This window comes from Schistocerca serialis, chromosome 3, assembly GCF_023864345.2.
Source record: "Schistocerca serialis cubense isolate TAMUIC-IGC-003099 chromosome 3, iqSchSeri2.2, whole genome shotgun sequence".
NCBI lineage: Eukaryota > Metazoa > Arthropoda > Insecta > Orthoptera > Acrididae > Schistocerca > Schistocerca serialis.
The window spans coordinates 161730369-161749631 of NC_064640.1; the positions used below are offsets into that span (position 1 = coordinate 161730369).

General features: G+C 40.4%; 1 protein-coding gene across 4 annotated transcripts in view; it reads left to right on the forward strand.

Moving 5' to 3' along the window:
• LOC126469872 (SCY1-like protein 2) overlaps window positions 1-19263 on the forward strand; it is a 192540-nt gene that overhangs the window by 129006 nt on the left and 44271 nt on the right. For all 4 annotated transcript variants that reach the window (XM_050097191.1, XM_050097189.1, XM_050097192.1 and 1 more), the window contains 3 exons: window positions 538-670; window positions 12959-13178; window positions 18955-19140. In XM_050097191.1, the coding sequence (XP_049953148.1) occupies window positions 538-670; window positions 12959-13178; window positions 18955-19140 (539 nt within the window). The remainder of the gene's footprint in view (window positions 1-537; window positions 671-12958; window positions 13179-18954; window positions 19141-19263) is intronic.

The window sequence follows — 19263 nt, forward strand, 5'->3', positions numbered from 1 at the left end:
CTTATTTTTGGCATTCTGTGTCCTTCTCTCATTGCCGGTGTGTTCTCCTATTGCAATATGTTCCCCATCCCCCTCTCCTTCCTCGCTCCTGCCTAAATCTTTCTTATTTTTCTCTGTTGGTACTGCGGCAACTGTTGTCCCTAGCGTGTGCTAACCCCCTAACACAAGGTAATTTGTAATTTATCTTTTACCACTCGTCTTTTTACTTTCTTTTATTAACTGTTGAAGGAAAGCTAGTTTGGTGTGTATTTATTGATTGTTCACATTTTAATTCCATTCCATTGCATTTAGGCAATCATCTTGTGGCTGGAGCTCACTTTTTTGTTTGCTTTCAAACATATAATTATGGAAATATGATACTGTCTTGAGCAAAAATTGATGTCTTAACTAAACTTCATAAAAAGTTTTAAAACATTCAGTTTTTAGAACAATAGTGTGTGAAATACCTGTTAGAAATGTGAGATTGTAGGAAATTCGCTTTTCAGTTGTCCTAATATCAATATGTTTCACACCATTTTCTTGTTGTTTTGCCTGCAGGTGAGAGTAAATTGTCTGATATGTATAGGGAAATTGTTGGAGCATTTAGATAAATGGCTTGTTCTGGATGAAGTTCTGCCATTCTTGCCGACTATCCCCTCACGTGATCCAGCAGTATTAATGGGAATATTGGGTAAGTTACCTAAGTTACATTATCTGTCTTTTCTTTCTCCATAAATGTATTTATTTTATTGATCATATAATTATTATACTTGGTATGGGATTAATCAGTCCATAGCTTCAAAGATAAACTGAAAATAAAAATGTGCACTATTCTGTCTGGACATTACAATGATTGTTGATCAGAAACACAAATTAAGGTATGTATAAAACCATGAACAACATACACCTGGTTTTCAGGCACATGTAGATGATGTTGCATTACTGGATTTCTTTTTTCCCCACAGGGTTCACTGCATTTACTTCAGTCATGGTGCAGTAGATAAGTGTAGACATATATGCTAGATATGTCTGCCTGGATGCAGAAAGACAATCAGCAGTCACTTAGCACAGCTTGGAGAAAAGAAATATGTTTGCTTTGAATTGATGTTGTTGGATTACTGGTCACAATGCACTGTGAGCAATACCAGCGAAACATATCCGTACAGCGTGCGTGATGGAGTCTGTGTGGCTACTCTGTGACTCAAGTGTGGCACCTCTCCCCATTCCCACCCATCCTGAGTCAAGGGGAGACGGAGGCCTGCCATGTTGCTGATGTAAGGATAATCACGATGTTACCTTGATACTTTGCCAGAAGATGGTGGCAGTGACACTCATCACAACTTCAAACCATTTTAACATGCTCACTCAGCTGGAAACCCAGGAGCTTTATGTAGGGTAGTTAAGGCTGAACAGTAGCAGCATCTCGTAGAGGGAGCAGAGGTATTCCTGGGATACCTTTCCCATGGAGATTTGTTTTTCTACTTTTAAATTAGTGAGGGATAGGAATTAGCAGAATCTGAAGATATGAAGGTCTTGTGAAAGGAAAGAGGGGAATTTTTGTGGTTAAGCAGTCAGAGTGGTGACAGATCTCATGGGCTGGTCAGCATTTAAGAAAAACAACGCATTACTGGGTTTTAGCTAGGGATAGGGATACTTTTCTGAATTGATGAAACCCAGTGTTAAACTCAACATGCTAAACTTAAGTACCTCATTTACAACCTGTGCCATCTGCATCCTTCCCCCCCCCCCCACCCCCCCCCCAAAAAAAAAAAACAGCTTCTCTGAAACACATAGAGAGGAACTGCCCTTACAACACATCCTTTGATGCCATTTTCCTTCTGGCCTCAACCTCTGCTAGTCTTTATCACATCCCCCTCCATTCCTACCTCCATAATACCCACATCAAACATCCTGCACTCAAACCCTCCTCTCTGCAATTTTCCTTTTCCTCTTTTCTACCTCCCCCACCCAGTCCACTCTTCAACACTGTTGTGCGTTACACACGGCTCCCCATCTGCATCAGAGCAAATTTGCTGGTGTTGTATTTCTATTCAACACACTAGCAGTCTATCACTCCCAGCCATCAGCCACCCTTTTCCAAAACAACCTCCACAACTACGACTCCTATCTCCCCTCATTACTCACTCTACCTGACAAAGCAACATTCTGTTAGTCTTTCCTTGGCTGCTGAAGGACAAACACAAGTAGACATCCATCTGAGAATGAAGAATGTGTACGGGGCAGCGGGTCTGTCAAAAATCCACCAATGTGGAATGGTGCAACAATGGGTGAGTTAGAATTCAGCAATGTACATCCTAAGGTCATATAATAATTTATTGTCAAAAGCTTGCCGAGTCTACATGCACTGAAGATAGCTATTAAATAGCTGAAATCTATACCTGCAATAAAAATACAGATTGGACACGCAACTGATTGCTGAATTGCTTTTCCTTTTTTGAAATTAACTACAGTCGCTGTGTACGACAATGCCAATGGAATTGGTTGGTTGATGCCTTGAAGGCTCAAAGATTCCTGTTGAACGAAGATGTGGAGCAGGCTGTAATGGACTTCTTCACACAGCAGGACATGGTGTTTTACCAAACAGGTATCTTCAGTATTTGTGTTGATGCAATAGTTGCCTCAACACTCCCAGTGATTTTGCCTGATCAGTATACCAATTCTGAACTGTACAGCCTTTGAATGGAATCTTTTTGATTGTCCTCTCGTACTGTGGTTGAGTTTCCTTTATGTCATCCATTTTGGACAGTATAATGGGAACACAGACACATGTACACCATACACAGAAATCAACTCGAAATGTCCAGTGCACACCTGAAAGTGCAACAGACAGAATCAGCAGATTGACACTTCCGTCTGGTGCATCATGTGGCAAACTTTCTCTTGCACTGCCCCCATCTCATTTTCATTTTCACTAGTCTACAACAAGTGAACATTCAACATGCTTTGCTGTATTCTATGATATACTTTATCAGCCTTCTGACCACACAATATGTTCTTTTATTTCTTTTCTCCAAGCTGTGCTAAGCAACTGCTGATTGTCTTTCTGCCTCCAGGCAGACATATCTGGCATGTATGTCTACGCTTATCTACTGTGCCATCACTGATAAATGATAGATAAGTTATTGCAGTGAACCCTGTGGTGAAAAAAGACATCCAATAATGCATCATCTACATGTGCTTGAAAACCAGGTGTATCTTGCTCATGGTTTTATACATACCATAATTTGTGTTTCTGATCAACGTTCACTGCCGGTTCCTTTTTAATGGACTGTACTAAACTGATTCTGCAGCTGACTTCCTTACACATTACTTGACATAGTTCCTTTCACACATCTCTTCCACATATACTACACATTTCACCCAAGCTTCATTAACATAATGCTCAAGAGGTTTGTTTGTAAGCTCGACTGTTGTGATCCTTTTTGCTAACAATATTTAATGAGAGCTCAGTTCAGCTCATTAAGTTTATACGGCCAATGATATGATGGAAGAAATACAGCTTTGGGTCCTTTTTCTTTTGCGTTGTGGTTCAGTTCATAAGCCTTGATATCTCTCTAGCTTTTGCTTGGGTGAAAAATTTTAGCTGCGAAAAATGGAACACTTGTACTGCCGACCTTCAAGGTGCGGTTTTCTGCAGTTGAATGAAAGTTTATCTATCAACATTAAAGTGAACAACAAACATAGAAATAGTACAGTGAGCATTAAAACACAATCTGAGGGGGAGTGCCGGCTGCCCTGTCTTCACATAGTGGAGGGCTCAAGTAGGCGATGTGGCGGATGTCATTCCATATGCACGTGACCTACCACAGGCGGCACCTGGTGGCCGGCCTGTGCAGTTGCCATTGTCAGACTATTCAAAGTGTAGGGCACCATCGGCTTGGAGCTGCAGTGTGTATTCAGGTGTCGCATACAGGGTTATAGCATCCCCCTCCTCTAGGGGAAAGAATACTCCTCTAATGTGAGCATCAGGGCAGCTGATGAGGCACCTGTGGCCTCTGTGGCGGGTGCTGCAGGTGGTGGCGGCATTGGAAGGGGATCCTGGGGCAAAAGTGGTGAGTAGGAGTGGAAGTGGCGCATCCATGGAGACATACGGTGCCTCCGCCCCTTTCCTGCAAAGTACAATAGGCAAGGACCGGCGATAAGGGCACTGGCAGTGTCTCGACACCAGAGTCTTTGATGTGATGGAAATGCATCAGTGGTGAAGGTGCTGACCACTCGGGCAAATGGCACTGGGGATGCCGATGGTAAAGGACCAGACAGCTACGGCCCAGGTAGCGATGGAAGTGCAGGTGGCAGAAAAGCGAAGACCAGCAACAAGTGTTTGGGTGCTGGACCCTGGATCTAATTAGCAGGGCACTACATCAGTAGTGTGTGGTGTAAGTTGAGAATTTGGGTCTGACAGGAGACATGCCACGGCAGTCCGTGCGGTTGTGGTCACCACTGTGTTTGGGTGGCATAGTGGTCAGCACATCTGCCTAGTAAGCAGGAGACCTGAGTTTGAATCCCAGTCTGGCACAAAGTTTCAAGTTACTCCATTGATATAAATCAGTGCCCACAGGCAGCTAATGTCATTAATTCCTTTGTATCTTGGATCACAGTAGCTGCAGTATCAAAATGGTGTCTTATTCTGTCCGACATCTCAGAAAGAAGAGACACCACATATAAAATTGATTCTGCCTCAAGCATTAGCTTTAAAAGGTTTATTACTATTTTTGTAGTGAAATATCTAGAAGAAACAACACATTGACCCAGAATGAAATTTCCATTCTGCATTTTTCATTAATTTTTGACAGTTTTTTAACTTAACACATTTTCAGTTCTTCTACAAAAAGATCGATTAAAATGTTCATCTAGCAGTCTGACACAGCTGTTAATGCTTATCCTCCACTAGACACACACATCATTATTTGCACCCAATTCAATCTCCCCTTTGGGCTTGCTTCCACTTTATAGTTTTATGAATTAGTTGTTGCAGTGTCATATAAGGAGACCACACGGCGATCGGATTCTCATAGCAGTTTATTTTTACTGGTACACTACATTCTGAACTCGAATATCTGTTTCTCAAAGCAGTGGTACGCAGCTCTCAAAAAATTCTCAAGGTAATCAACTTTTAAGGCTTTTGAGCACCTTTAAAACCCTAAAGGAAGATGGATTTTGCGACAAGTGACATGGATCTGTAGTAGAGTGCTTATTTGCCATGTGGGTGGCCTCGGTTCTGTTCCCAGCTGATGCAAATTCTTGAACAAACCTGCATACTCTACGAGCATTTGCATGCAGTGCAAAATACACGACAATAGGGGAAAAAATCTATAGTACTCAATACATAATCACTGGTTTGAGTCTCATTTCAGTCATTAAATTCCTCTCTCCCCCCCCCCCCCTTCCCCCCATCCCCAATTGATTTGGAATATTTATATTATTTAAATATAAAATTCATCAAATATATGCTAATTAACACACATCTAATTGTAATTTTTATGATGTGCACACTTTATTTCTAATTATATACTGAACACAAAAATCCAGTTTTCATTGCAAATGTAACTTCTTAATTACCAATCTTTTGAAAAATATTCCTAATAAAGATAGTTTAAATTAGAAAAGTTTCAAATCAAATTTTTTTCATGTTTCTATATTCACTTAATGCCCTTAGAACGTGCACCTTCATTTGAAAATCTGTACTGGCAGGGAATTGAACCCAGGCCACCCACATGACAAGTAAACACACTATCACAGAGCCGCACTGCCTATTGAAGAAGCAATCTCAGTTTAGGATGGGAAAGGCACTTGGAAAACTTAGGTCAATTTTCTCGAGAATTTTTGAGTGTTGTGTTGAACTGCTTAGCAGATTGATATTGCATTCTGAACTTCATGTACTGTAAATATAAGAAATTACAAAAATCTGATTGCCATTTGGTCTCTTTGACAGTGGGGCAAGCTGTTGTAAAGCTATGATGTCTTTTTGTTTCATCTCATCAATATTTTTTTCAAATCCTGTGGTATTTGTGCAAATTGAGGCTAACATTGATACACTATTGTTCCATGACCGCAAAAATCTCCATTGCACTAGTGCCATATATTACATTAAACCACTTCGTTGTTTGTGTCTGCAACCATATCCCTATAAACAATTAGCATTGGATCTTGAAACAATTTTATGGCCTGCATGACTGATATTTAAAGTCTTTTGGTGTCGGAAGAGCAGGGGGGGGGGGGGGGGGGGGGTGGCAGCCACAGTCTCATTGCAATGCTCAATAATTACTGTTCTGCTAACTTCCAGATAATTGACATTTGTGGATACCTTTTAGTAAATAAAAATGTTGTTTTCATGCTTGCTTAAATGCTGTGAATGCAGTGACAGATTGTTTTTTCAACTGTACAAGAATTTACTAAGTGGTAAACACTACAGTGATGTTGAGAGTTAAAACCCACATCATTTACTGCTGATAACTTTTGTAAGTCTTTAAACTCTTTCAGAAATTTTACAAGCCCCTAGACCAACCTCATCAAAAATTTTACACACTAGTAGTACCAAAAAACATGCTGCACATCCACACAGGTCTTGCATGTATGAAGTTGTGCAAGCTGCTGTCCCTGGCCAATATTAATGCTGCCCTTGGACAGTCATCTGTTGTTTCAAAACACACAAAATACATTTATTGTACATATCACTGCCAAAACAATACAACTAAATATATTGCATAACATCACCATGTAACAACTGGTGAAATAATTTTTAGCATTTAGTTTGTGATTTACAATGAGATGACAAAGATCATTGGGTGCCTCCTAATATTATGTTGGACCTCCTTTTACCAGGGCTTTGATAACCTCACCATTGAGCACCCATAAACTCAAACCACACACTCCTTTTGTCACTTGTAGTGCAGCAACTCACCGGGGCAGGGACGAAAGTTGTTGGAAGTTCCGTGCAGAAATATTGAGCCATGCTGCCTCTATAGCCATCCGTAATTGTGAAAGTGTTGCCACTGTAGGATTTTGTGCATGAACTGACCTCTCAGTTGTGTCCCATAAATGTTCTATGGGATTCAAGCGGGTGATCTGGGTGGGCACATCATTTGCTAGAGTTATCCAGAATGTTCTTCAAACTAATTATTAACAATTGTGGCCCTGTGACATGGTGCATTGTCATCCATAAAAATTCCATCATTGGTTGGGAAAATGAATTCCATGAATGGCTGCAAGTAGTCTCCAAGTAGCTGAACATAACTATTTCCAGTCAATGATTGGTTCAGTTGGACTGGAGGACCCAGTCCATTCCATGTAAACACAGCCCACACCATTATGGAGCCACCACTGACCTGCACAGTATCTTGTTGACAACTTGGGTCCTTGGCTTCACGGGGTCTGCACCGCACTCGAACCCTACCATCAGCTCTTACCAACTGAAATTGAGACTCATTCGACTGAGCCACTGTTTTTCAGTCACCTAGGGTCCAACCAATATGATTATGAGCTGAGGAGAGGCACTGCAAGTGATGCTTGCTCTTAGCAACGGCACCAAAATTGATCGTCTGCTGCCATAGCCCATTAATGTCAGATTTCGCTGCACTGTCCTAATGTATATGTTCATTGTACATCCCACATTGATTTCTGTTGTTATTTCACACACTGTTGTGTGTCTCTTAACACTGACAACTCGATGCAGATGCCACTGCTCTTGGTTGTCAAGTGAATGTCGTTGACCACAGCATTGTCAATGGTGAGAGGTATGCCTGAAATGTGGTATTCTCAGCACACTCTTGACACTATGGATATCAGAATATCGAATTCTCCAACGATTTCTGAAATGAAATGTCCGATGTGTCTACCACCAACTACCTTTCCTTGTTCAAAGTTTGTTAAATCCTGTCGTGTGGCCATAATCATGTCAGGAAGTTTTTCACATGAATCACCTGAGTACAAATGACAGCTCCACCAATGCAGTTCCCTTTTATACCTTGTGTACGGGATACTACAGCCATCTGTATATGCGCATATTTCTGTCCCATGACTTTTGTTACCTCAGTGTATATGCATATCATTATGATGAATATATCAAAATTAGCATTATTCGCCATTAACTACCTAAACCCAAGGAGGACTACATGCTTACAGGTAGCTATTCTGTTTTCTTTTCCCATACTGACACAATACCTATTGCTGTTTCAGATTGTTTTATATTTAAATGAGTTTGTTAATAATCAGAATCAGCACTCCAGATTGTTATTCGAATAGTGCTGACTTAATAAAAATCTTTTGATAGTGCTGTTCAGACTCTGTCAGAAGACATTTTGTTATGATTGCTTAATGCCATTTTTGAAATTATTCATTTTGTGAGAGAAAATGTACATCTGCATCTTCCAGCATCTCGTGCTACTTTATTACTCCATCTATAGAGTGGATCTTATAAAATATTTCCCTTTTACCTCTTTCATGTGGGCCATTGCATATATTCTGTAATTCTTTTAGTCCTGGGTTTTGCTCATGTGATGGCTGTGAAATAATTTGCAGCATTTGAGTTTCCCCATCTCGGCTATGTCCCTCCAAGCTCCACCTCACAATGGCCTCTTACCCAGGCCAAACCTCATGCAGTAAGCTTTCAGTTTACCTACTGCCTTCCTTACAGCCATGGTTTACTTCATATATGGTACATCCCTCTAATCGCAAGGGCTCAGGCGTCATCTACTCCAGATCTGACAGCTGCTACACACTATTTCCTTGCAAACTATGCCCACATATGTATGGACTCGTTCCCACCCCCTGCACTCTGTCAAATTAGCAGGCATGATGGCGGCTTGGAAAACCTGTTAATTAACCCTGCCTGACGGTCACTGTAACTGTAAGAATTCTATTACGTAAACAAAACCTAAATGTAAAGTTGTCCGAATTGTTTGGATTGGATGTCGGTGGCCAGTTCCTCAAGTGCATTGGTGCCATTCTCTTTGTTAACCTGGGCAAGCTGCATGCCAAGAGCCATCTCATGTTTGCAGTATGTTGCGAGTGTCATAAGCCCCAATATTTTACCGTCATCGAGACTGGCACTCAAGGGTAGTCTTGTTTCTCCATTCTAATAGGTACATACTGCAAGTATTTAAAGGTTATGATAACAACTTGAGGTGGTCTAGGAAGTATTAAACTGTCAATAATCTCTTAATATCCACAGTTTAACACTAGGAAAGGGTTGAGTGTTACTGCTATGTATGGCACCTATTGTATAAGATGAGAGCATATGAAAGACAGCACTGTCAGGCAAACTCTGTCCCTGATGGACCTTTTATAATACTTCAGTTAATCATATTAAATGTAATCCTTTTCACGAGTCATGTACTCACTACAGAGAGAACTATTTCACATGTTAGCCATTTCTACAGCTGCACACATCAACATGATGCACTTTGGAATTTAAAATAGGTATAGCACTGAAAAACATTTGCAGTTTATCATGTACTGAATGAAAACTGCACTGTCTCACGGGTCTTACAACAATGATTCTAAAATACAATGTAGTGTGTCTGCTCATTAACACTGAATCAATGGTCAGGATTCAACACTTCGAACACGTGATCAGTTGGCCATCTGCATGATCAAACCTTGGTGACACAACATGAGAAATTCTTGCAATTGCAGAGCCATGTGCTGAAATCACTTACCCATCATGTTGAGACAGCATAATGACTCGAGAACATGTTCCTACTGCTGTTCTAAAGAGGGTCACAGTTGAAAATGATATTTGGACACACATTCAAAGTCACTACCTACTCATACACGATACTTAGGTGTAATAAATGCAGAATAAACGATCGCTACTCGGACGCTGTTTCAAGTACTCAGGGCAGTGTCTGAAGAAAGCTACTACTTCGTAAGTTCTAAATTAAATCAGAAATGAACATTTTTATGGTTTGTTAATTTACGTGTTCACCTCTCTGGCAGCCTGCAAGTGGTTCATTGTTTCAGGTCTGGCAACATGTTAGCTGACACCCATTCCACTGAACATATGCATCTGCACTTGTGAGTCACATTATATGTACACGATTTAGAAAATGAATGAAAGCCTACGAACTGCACCAGAGGAATCTAACTCATTATGTACTATCTTCTTACCTTAACCTGTAGTCTTAAACATTCCTGTAACTAATTTATGTATTTTGTGATATTTCAATTTATTGCGTAGCAGACCAGTACGGGGAGTCCCCTTTGACATAGCCATTCCGTGCACTCTTTAGCTGACAGAAAGGTCTGCCTACAGAGAGATTGCTCTAGAAACCAAGAAGTTCTCCAATTTTCCACGCAAATCACCCCCCGCCCCCGCCCTCCTCCTACCACTCCCCATCCCTCTTTACCAGAGGCTAACACCTCTTTGTGAATACATTCTTCGCCACAAAGAGCCCCCAACTCTTGCACTACCTCCCTTTCCATGCTGCAAGCTTATCCTGTTATTATCCTTCTTTCCTCTAGGCCTTTCCATTGGATGGTATTCTTGGTGTTGACTGTGCTTGGGTCTGGCCTGTGATGGTGGAAACTTGTTTTAGTCCCTTCTGGCCTTACACAACTTTTCATTCCTAACTATATGGTCCTGTTGTTGGGATTGACTTGCTACTCCTTTTCCAAATTTTACAGAAATGCTGATTGTGCAGGGAAGGTTACCCAGGGCAGCGAGTATTCCACCTTATGTGCTTTTCTCTCTTTGCACCCCTCCTTTTTTGTAAAGGTACTATGCTCAAAACATGCTGCATGGAAGACCCAAAATGAGAAAAATGTGGACAATCACTCCGTAAAGGTAGTCCTTGTGAACTTCCACCTTTGTGTGTCAATGGTGTGGAATATCACCCTCCATGTCTGCCAGTTTACCCAGTTTCCAAGAAATAACAGAAGATCCAGGAACACAAACCTATTGATGATCTGTCATATGCTGAGGCACCGAAGAAATATGAATGCCTAAATCCTATGGATATGCTGATCGGTTATGCTAACATCATGACCACCAACTCCCCCCCCCCCCCCCTTCTGTCCCCTACCTATACCTTCCCCAAGCCAGATCCCCCACCACTCTCCTCTCCTGTGGTACCTTCTTTGGGAGCCACTTTCACCACCCGGTCTCTGCGAGAGACAGGGCTCCCTCTTGGGATCTCTCTCCCTAGAAACATAGCTCCCTCTCAGGATCTCTTTCCCTAGAAACACCCGGACAGTAGGCCTGACTCCAAACAGTGGCTGAAGGAGACACAGCCTGCAGGTCCCAGGGTTGTCTGCTCATCATTTGTCCCCACGCTCATGGTGGATAGCCTCATGAACGAACCTTGCTTAGCAAAGGTTACCAGTGGCAGAAAGATCTGTCCACACATTTGGATTCTGAGCCGATGTAGGTGCATGTGGTTCCATCTCAACTAGTGACAGCTGGTGACTGGTCCCTTCACGCCTAACCGGGCCACCAGTCGTGATTATTCAGTAGATTTTTATTTATTTATTTATTGATTTATTTAACCTGGCAAGATTAGGGCCATCAGGCCCTCTCTTACATCTAACCAGGCATTCTACTTATTTTACATTCATATGTTTTAGTAGGCATGTTAAACTAAATCTAGTACAAAAAGTGAAATAAACAATTTGAAAGGTACACCTGGAAAAATACATACATATAGAGTTTATATTCTTAGGTCACAAGTACTGTTATAATTAGACATTATTGAAGAGACAGATTTTAGATAGGAGTGCCGGCAGCAGGGAGTTTGAGGGAGACTCATGGTGAAGGGAGGAGAAGAATAGAGACATGATGAAACATAATTAAGGAAATATAAAGGAAAAGAAGATTGCGTGGCTAATAGAGAAAGATGAAGAGGAAGGCATCTCAGGAGCAAGATAGGAGACGCTAGCTTTGCTATTTGACAGATGAGGGGATTGTCCTTGTACATTAATTTTGTGGAGAACTTTGTGAGGATGATAGTAGGAAATGCTTCAATTTCTTCTTAAAAGCAGCAGGAGATCGAATTTTGCGCAAGGTAAGGTAATGGATACTACTGTCACATGCCAGTACTGCAGCACCATATTTCCTCTTCTACTGCTGTTCGCATTACTCTCAAAGAAATGCACTTAACTGATGACCATTCTCCAATGCTCTGTGGTTATCATGCATTTTGTCGGAACCTGCTGGTCCCGAAAGAGTACCTGGAGGAATCTGTACTATAGTTTATACAGATGACATCAGTGAAGGGATTCCCATTCTTCATTGGAGACAGTAGCGGTGCAGATGCAGACAACCTCAGCGATTACTATTTGCAAGATTTACCTGCGTCCAGGCAGGCCAGTTACTTATGTTTAAATGATCACACTATCCAACAACTTTCCGCCTCATTTCTCCTGTTTGGGCACTTTGGCATGAACTCCACCACCGCCGCCGCCGCCGCCGCCTGGTGGACAGACTTGGGGACTACCACGCTGGGCACTTCACAGAGCCAACTGGCTTTTGTATGCCTTGTCTGTTACATTTGCCATGTCTCTGTGGGTTTGCATTGATGAGGCTGTGTAAGACATCTCAGTTGTAATCATCCATGTTACTGGAAGTGCTATTTCCCTTTCTGCAGAGACTGCCGAGGGAAAACTGTCATATATGTCTATAGAAGAAAGTATAGTATAAATTTTATCAGTAGCTATTGAGTAGCATTCTCTTTAATGTAGCAAAGTGACAAAATTGGATTTTCGCTTGCAGGAATTAGACAATTTGAAACTAAACTTGGTAGTCATTAGCAACAGCCTATTCAGAATATAATTGTTTTATGTGTAAACTGACTGACAAATTTTAGGCAGTTCTCTGGTACTGTTAAATTTCTCTGTAACATTATTTACTATGTAAGCTTCCATATGTGTTGTCCTAATGTTTTGTTAGATGTATTTTTGGACAAATAAATTGACTTTAGTAATTTTTTTTTATTGAAATCTCATATCTGTGCATCTTCCACAGGAATTTACAAGCTGGCACTGACTCATAAGAAACTTGGAATAACGAAAGAATTTATGGCAAACAAAATTTTGCCATTTTTGATGCCACTGTGTATTGAGAGTGATCTCACACTTAATCAATTCAATGCATTTATGTCAGTAATTAAAGAAATGGTGAACCGTGTTGACACTGAACATCGAGCAAAATTGGAGCAGTTACACAAGCTTCAAGAATCTCAGAGGTAGGTTTCCATCTGTTTCTGTACTCAGGGTATGTGGGAGATGGGGCTTTAGGTCTGTGGTGAGTGAATAAACATAGAATTGATGCCAGTTCTTATTCAGGATATAAACAATAACTGTTTACAGATTACTGCACTGGTGTAAGTGAAATCAAAACGAACAAATTGATACACGATTTTTGTGGTGTATCAGGCAGGAAAATGGCCTTAAATTTGTCTACAAAATCCACCTAAGCTACAGTGCATGCTCAACAAGTTCATTTCTTTTTCCTGGTAAAATCATCCTTGAATTTTAAAAGCCTCATTTTCTTACATTTATAAAATTTAAGCTATATGTCTGTGTAAATTTTGCCTCAAACTGTTAAGAAGTTTCACAGCATAAAATTATTGATTAAATCATTTTGTTTGTGTAGCCTTCTTGCTATGAAATTACTGTGCTGCTAAGAGTTAAGTTAAAACTAAATTGTAAACTCAATTCATTTCTGCATATCATTTACAAAAGTCATTTTTCTTGCTTTACCCTTACAGGAAATTTTAAATTAATAATGTTAACAGAATGGTTGACAGAGTGGTTTAAGAGAGTGAGAGGATAAAAATCTTATTTGGCTTGCATGCACTGAAGTTTAGGTGACCTTTGTAGACCAATTTGTGGTAAAATAAATGTAAATGTCATGTGACTAGGGCCTCCCGTCGGGTAGACCATTCACCGGGTGCAAGTCTTTCAATTTGCCGCCACTTCGGTGACTTGCACGTTGATGGGGATGAAATGATGATGATTAGGACAACACAACACCCAGTCCCTGAGCGGAGAAAATCTCCAACCCAGCCGGGAATCGAACCCGGGCCCTTAGGATTGACATACTGTCACACTGACCACTCAGCTACTGGGGGCGGACAATTTGAGGTTGTTCCTTGGCTTGATAGACTATAAGAGCAAGTGTCTTGCATCAAACTGTTGGTCTCAACTCCCCCTACATCACTGCGGTCTGTTGTAAACAGTTATTGTTCACCCTGTGTATGTATTTATATAAATTACTTTAGTGACTTTCTAGATCATTGCTTTTATGGTAAACAAACGTATGTTTCATCATCTTTAAAGGCAGTGTAAATGTAGCATGGAAAGGTCTGGATAGAACGTACATAATTTAAGAGTGAAGGTAACAACTTGCCCAGTAATAGAGGTGTTGAGTTGTTGATAGTCACACAAATGTGACTGAAAATATTGCTAGCTTTCAGATGAATCCTATTTTGAGCTAATGCACGGCACATTCTTCCTCTTGCCGCCCCCTCCCTCTCCCCCCTCCACGCCCTCTCCCCCCTCCCCCCACAGCCAGCACAATTGAAAGAGAGGGATGGAGGAGAGGGGAGGAGGAGGAGGAGGAGGAGGAGGAGGAGGAGGAGGAGGAGGAGGAGGTGAGAGAGTGCATTCGTCTGAAAACTAGCAAAGGTAGTTTTCAGTCTTTTTTTGTGTCTGTCGATGGCTCAATGTGAATGAAGTAATAAAAGTTGAGAGGTGGTGAAGCTGAGCCCTTGGTAATGGCTTAAGGGTGAAACCAGTCTTGCTACTGGAGCTGTGTTTTTCTTCTTTCATACATCTGCAGTTGTGGTTTGCTCACATGTTTGTTGAACACAGATATTTCTGAAAATGTTTGCATTTAACAGAGATTTTAATCCAGTAAAGAAAATGAACTTATGACTTGGTTTCTGTGAGTGTTATATAGCGTTAACATATTTATGTGACATCATTCCATGTACATTGACTGCTTAAAGTGAGAAATATCCATGTGAATTAGGTTATCAGCACAATATTCTCATGTTTGATTCATCACACAGATACACAGGAATAAAAATGCCCTTTTCCCCATGTATGACTCTAGATATAACTGGCACAAAATGTAATTCTTGCCAATAACAAACATCCACAAACCACAAGCTACATAAATGAAAATGTTCTGTCCATAGACAGTGACTGTAAATTACTGAAATAGGTCATACTAATAGTTGTTTAATAGTAATACTATTACAAAAAGGAGAGAGAAAAATAAATTATTCATGGCAAAAGTCATGGGATAGCAATAGCCACATATACAAATAGCAGTAATGTCAAGTACACAAAGTATAAAAGGGCAGTGCATTGGCTGAGCTGTCATTTATACTCAGGTGACTCATGTGAAAATGTTTCTGACATGATTGTGGCCACACATTGGGAATTAAGACTTTGAATGCAGAATGGTAGTTGGAGCTAGATGCATGTGTCATTCAGTTTTGGAAATTGTTAGGAAATTCAGTATTCACAAATTCACAGTGTTGAGAGTGTTCAGAGAATACCAAATTTCAATCATTAACTCTCACCATGGACAACATTGTGGCCGACAGGCAACACTGTGTGAAACAACTGCAGAAATCAGTGTGGGATGTGTGACAACCATATCCGTTAGGACAGTGCAGCGAAATTTGGCGTAAATGGTCTGTGGCAGCAGACGAGCAACTCTAGTGTGTTTGCTAACAGCCAGACATTTCCTGCAGTGTGTAACCTCATGGCCATATTTGTTGGACCCTAGATGACTGGAAAACAGTGGCTTAGTTAGATGAGTCTCAATTTCAGTTGGTAAGAGCTGGTAGTAGGGTTTGAGTGTGGCACAGATGCCATGAAGCCATGAACTCAGGTAGTCAGTAAGGCTCTGCATGCTGGTGGTGGGTCCATCATGGTGCCGGCTGTGTTTACATGGAATGGAGCGTGCCCTGTGGTCCAGCTGGTCCAATCATTGACTGGAAATGGCTGTGTTCAGCTAATTAGAGATCATTTGCAGCCTTTCATCAACTTCATGTTCCCAAACAACAATAGAATTTTTATGGATGACAATGCGCCATTCCTCAGGCTATAATTGTTCGTGGTTGGTTTGAAGAATATTTTGGACAATTTCAGCAAATGATTTGGCTGCCCAGGTCACCGACTTGAATCCTGTTGAACATTTATGGGACATAATCAAGAGGGGTCATTTTGTGTCCAAAATCCTGCACTGGCAATACTTTTGCAATTGTGGATGGTTATAGAGGCAGCATGGCTCAGTATTTATGTAGGGTACTTCAAATGGCTTTTTGAGTTGATGCCACATCGAGTTGCTGTACTATGCTGGAAAAATGGATGTCTGACACAATATTAGGTGGTGTCCCATGACTTTTGTCACTTCAGTGTATATTACTTATCAAATTCACTATGCAGAAATTGGTGCAACATGATTACAGGATATAAAAGAAAATTACCACTTTTTTGCTATTTATTTTTGCAACCTAGATTTGGAATTATGTGCCCATTGTGTAGTATTACTTGCAAAGATTTTATTGTGCATACTGGTGTAAATTTAAGTAAAGAGTTTAGAACCACTAGTACTGAATATGCAAAATATTATGTTCACAATGAGAGAACATCAAAACAAATTACTGGTAAATTCGTTTATAATGGGGCAGAACTTAATGAACACTGATTTGGCTATCAATCAGATTTAACGGTTTGGAGCATTACAAAGTAAGAGATGTTTTGTCTATCCGTAAAGTAACTGGTCAGGGTGGTTCTTTTGATGTCTCTTTATTTTCAATATTTCAAGCAGAGATGGTTTCATTATTACTGTTGACAACAATACAGGAAGGCACTCATTTAAAATACGAGGAATTACATGTACCCAGACATTTACAAGTAGAATCCTTTTAATTTTTTTGTCTAAAGTTTGATGTCAGTTCCAATGTCCACCACTGATCTTAAACAAAAACTACACCCATTCAAAACAAAAGCTGTAAACCATGGTTACTAGCGCTCTCGTATGGAAAATATTCTTACGAAATTGCTAAAAATGCAAGCTAAAACATTACTGTATCCACTGACAGTGCCCCCCCTCCCCCCCCCCCCCCCCCCCCCCAAAAAAAAAAAAAAAAATGTGTGTTACCATTTGTTGGTAGATTGTCTACCAAAATAGACAGTATTTTGAAGAACAATGAATCTTCATAGACAAATTATACCACAGGGGCAGTAGAAAAGAATGTGTTTTAACCAGTATGAGATACGGTACAAAAGTAGATAATGTAAGAAGAGTTGCAAAGAGTGTGGCTCTTATTAAGCAGTAAAAATAGGTAGATTAGTGTGCATACATAAAGAACATCACAGAAGCTAGAAACTGCAGAAAAAAGACTTCACTTGTCTTCAACACTGTCTGGAAGCAAGTAGTAGATGTAGAAATACTGAAGGGCCAGATGTATCGTAAATATTGTCCTGAATAGCTACTGACTGATCAGGCAGGCTTGAGTTATTCTCTGCTCCTTGATTCTGCCAAAATAACTAACAAAAAAACTTTGCTGATTGTGCAGTCCTTAACAATGTTGTGCCCCTCTATAAATGGATTTGTCAGTAATTTCTTTTAGTGTCTTGATTGTGGATGTATTATTTTGTATATTTAATATTAGCTGTTAATTTCTTTGATGACTCTAAATTCTTTGTGGTATTTGTTTGTACCAGTGTGCACATTAACATCTTCACCAGTAATGCTATACAGCAAACTAATAACATGGAACCTATGCCACCAAAATACAGGGTGACAATTATTGAACTGAACTGTTTGAAATAAAATTGTCATAACTTTTGAATGGTTTGCGTTAGGACGCTCAAACTGCACGGTTGGCTATGGGGCATTATAGGAATTAGTATGCGCATGCATTAGTGAGTATGGTTTGGTTTAGCAACAAAACGCGCTTTCATTTGGATGGCTTCGTCAATAAGCAAAATTGGCGCTTTTGGGAGCCTGAGAAACTGCATTTCATAATTGAGAAGGCTCATCACTCTCAATGGGTGACTGCGTGTTGTGCAATGTTCAGTCACGGAATAATCAGTGCAACGTTCCTTAATGACATGGTGACTACCAAAGGGAATATGGTTTTGGAAGATGATTTCATCCCCAATATCCAAAATGACCCTGATTTTGACAAGATGTGGTTCATGCAAGACAGAGCTCGACACCATTGAAGCAGGAAAGTGTTTGATGTCCTGGAGGAGCACTTTGGGGACCACATTCTGGCTCTGGGGTGCCCACAGGCCACTGGCATGGGCCTTGATTGGCCGCCATGTTCTCTGGATCTGTACACAGGACTCCTTTTTGAGAGGCCATATTAAAAACAAAGTGTACAGCAATAATACCAAACCCTTTGCTGAGCAGAAAACAGCCATTCAGGTGGTCGACACCATCAATGATCCGACACTTCAGCATGTCGTGCAGAATTTTGCTATTTGTCTGTGCCACAGCATCACCTATGGTGGCAGGCATATTGAACATGTCATAACCTAAATCTGAATATCTGTAGTGACGTTTACATGTTGAATGAAGCGTGTGCACACCATAGTTTGTAACAAATTTACTTTTTTTTATATTTGTTCAGTAATTGTCACCCTGTAAAATAAATGGTGAAAAGTGCCAAAAAACAGTATATTCCGTTGTCTTTGCTTTTCTTTTAAGTTTGAGATTGTGACTGAACCACAGATCATAATTTCTAATGTAATCTATTTCTTTATGATTAATATCTTTATTTTGTTGAGTAACTGGATTAGTAAGTAATGAAGTATTTTAAAATTAAAGCTCCAACATTAATTTAGTCAAGCACTGTTTGAATGTTGCCTCAAATTTACTGTTCAAAACTGAAAGACTGGCAGGTGCAGAAATAGTAATGGAGGAGGAGGAGGAGGAGGAGGAAGAATCAAACCAACAGAATAACACCACACAAGTTTTTTTTCCCTCAGGACTTCTCCTCTTAACCTCCAAGACCTGCCTGCCAGAAGTCAAGCAACTGATGTTGAAAAGCTGTTTAATAGAATGGGAATAGACAGCTCACTGAGTAGCAGTGTCCCTGGTACTTCCTCACCTGAGTCTAAAGCTGAGTCTTCAAATGGATCGTCAAAATCCCTTTCACTAGAAGAGAAACAGAGGTTAGTTGTCAATAGTGTTTTATATTAATGATTGGTCTATGCCAGTGTTCCACAAAATCCAAAAAGGCTTATATTATTTTCATTTTCATGTTTTGTGTACACAGTGAAAGGAAGCGATAGTGT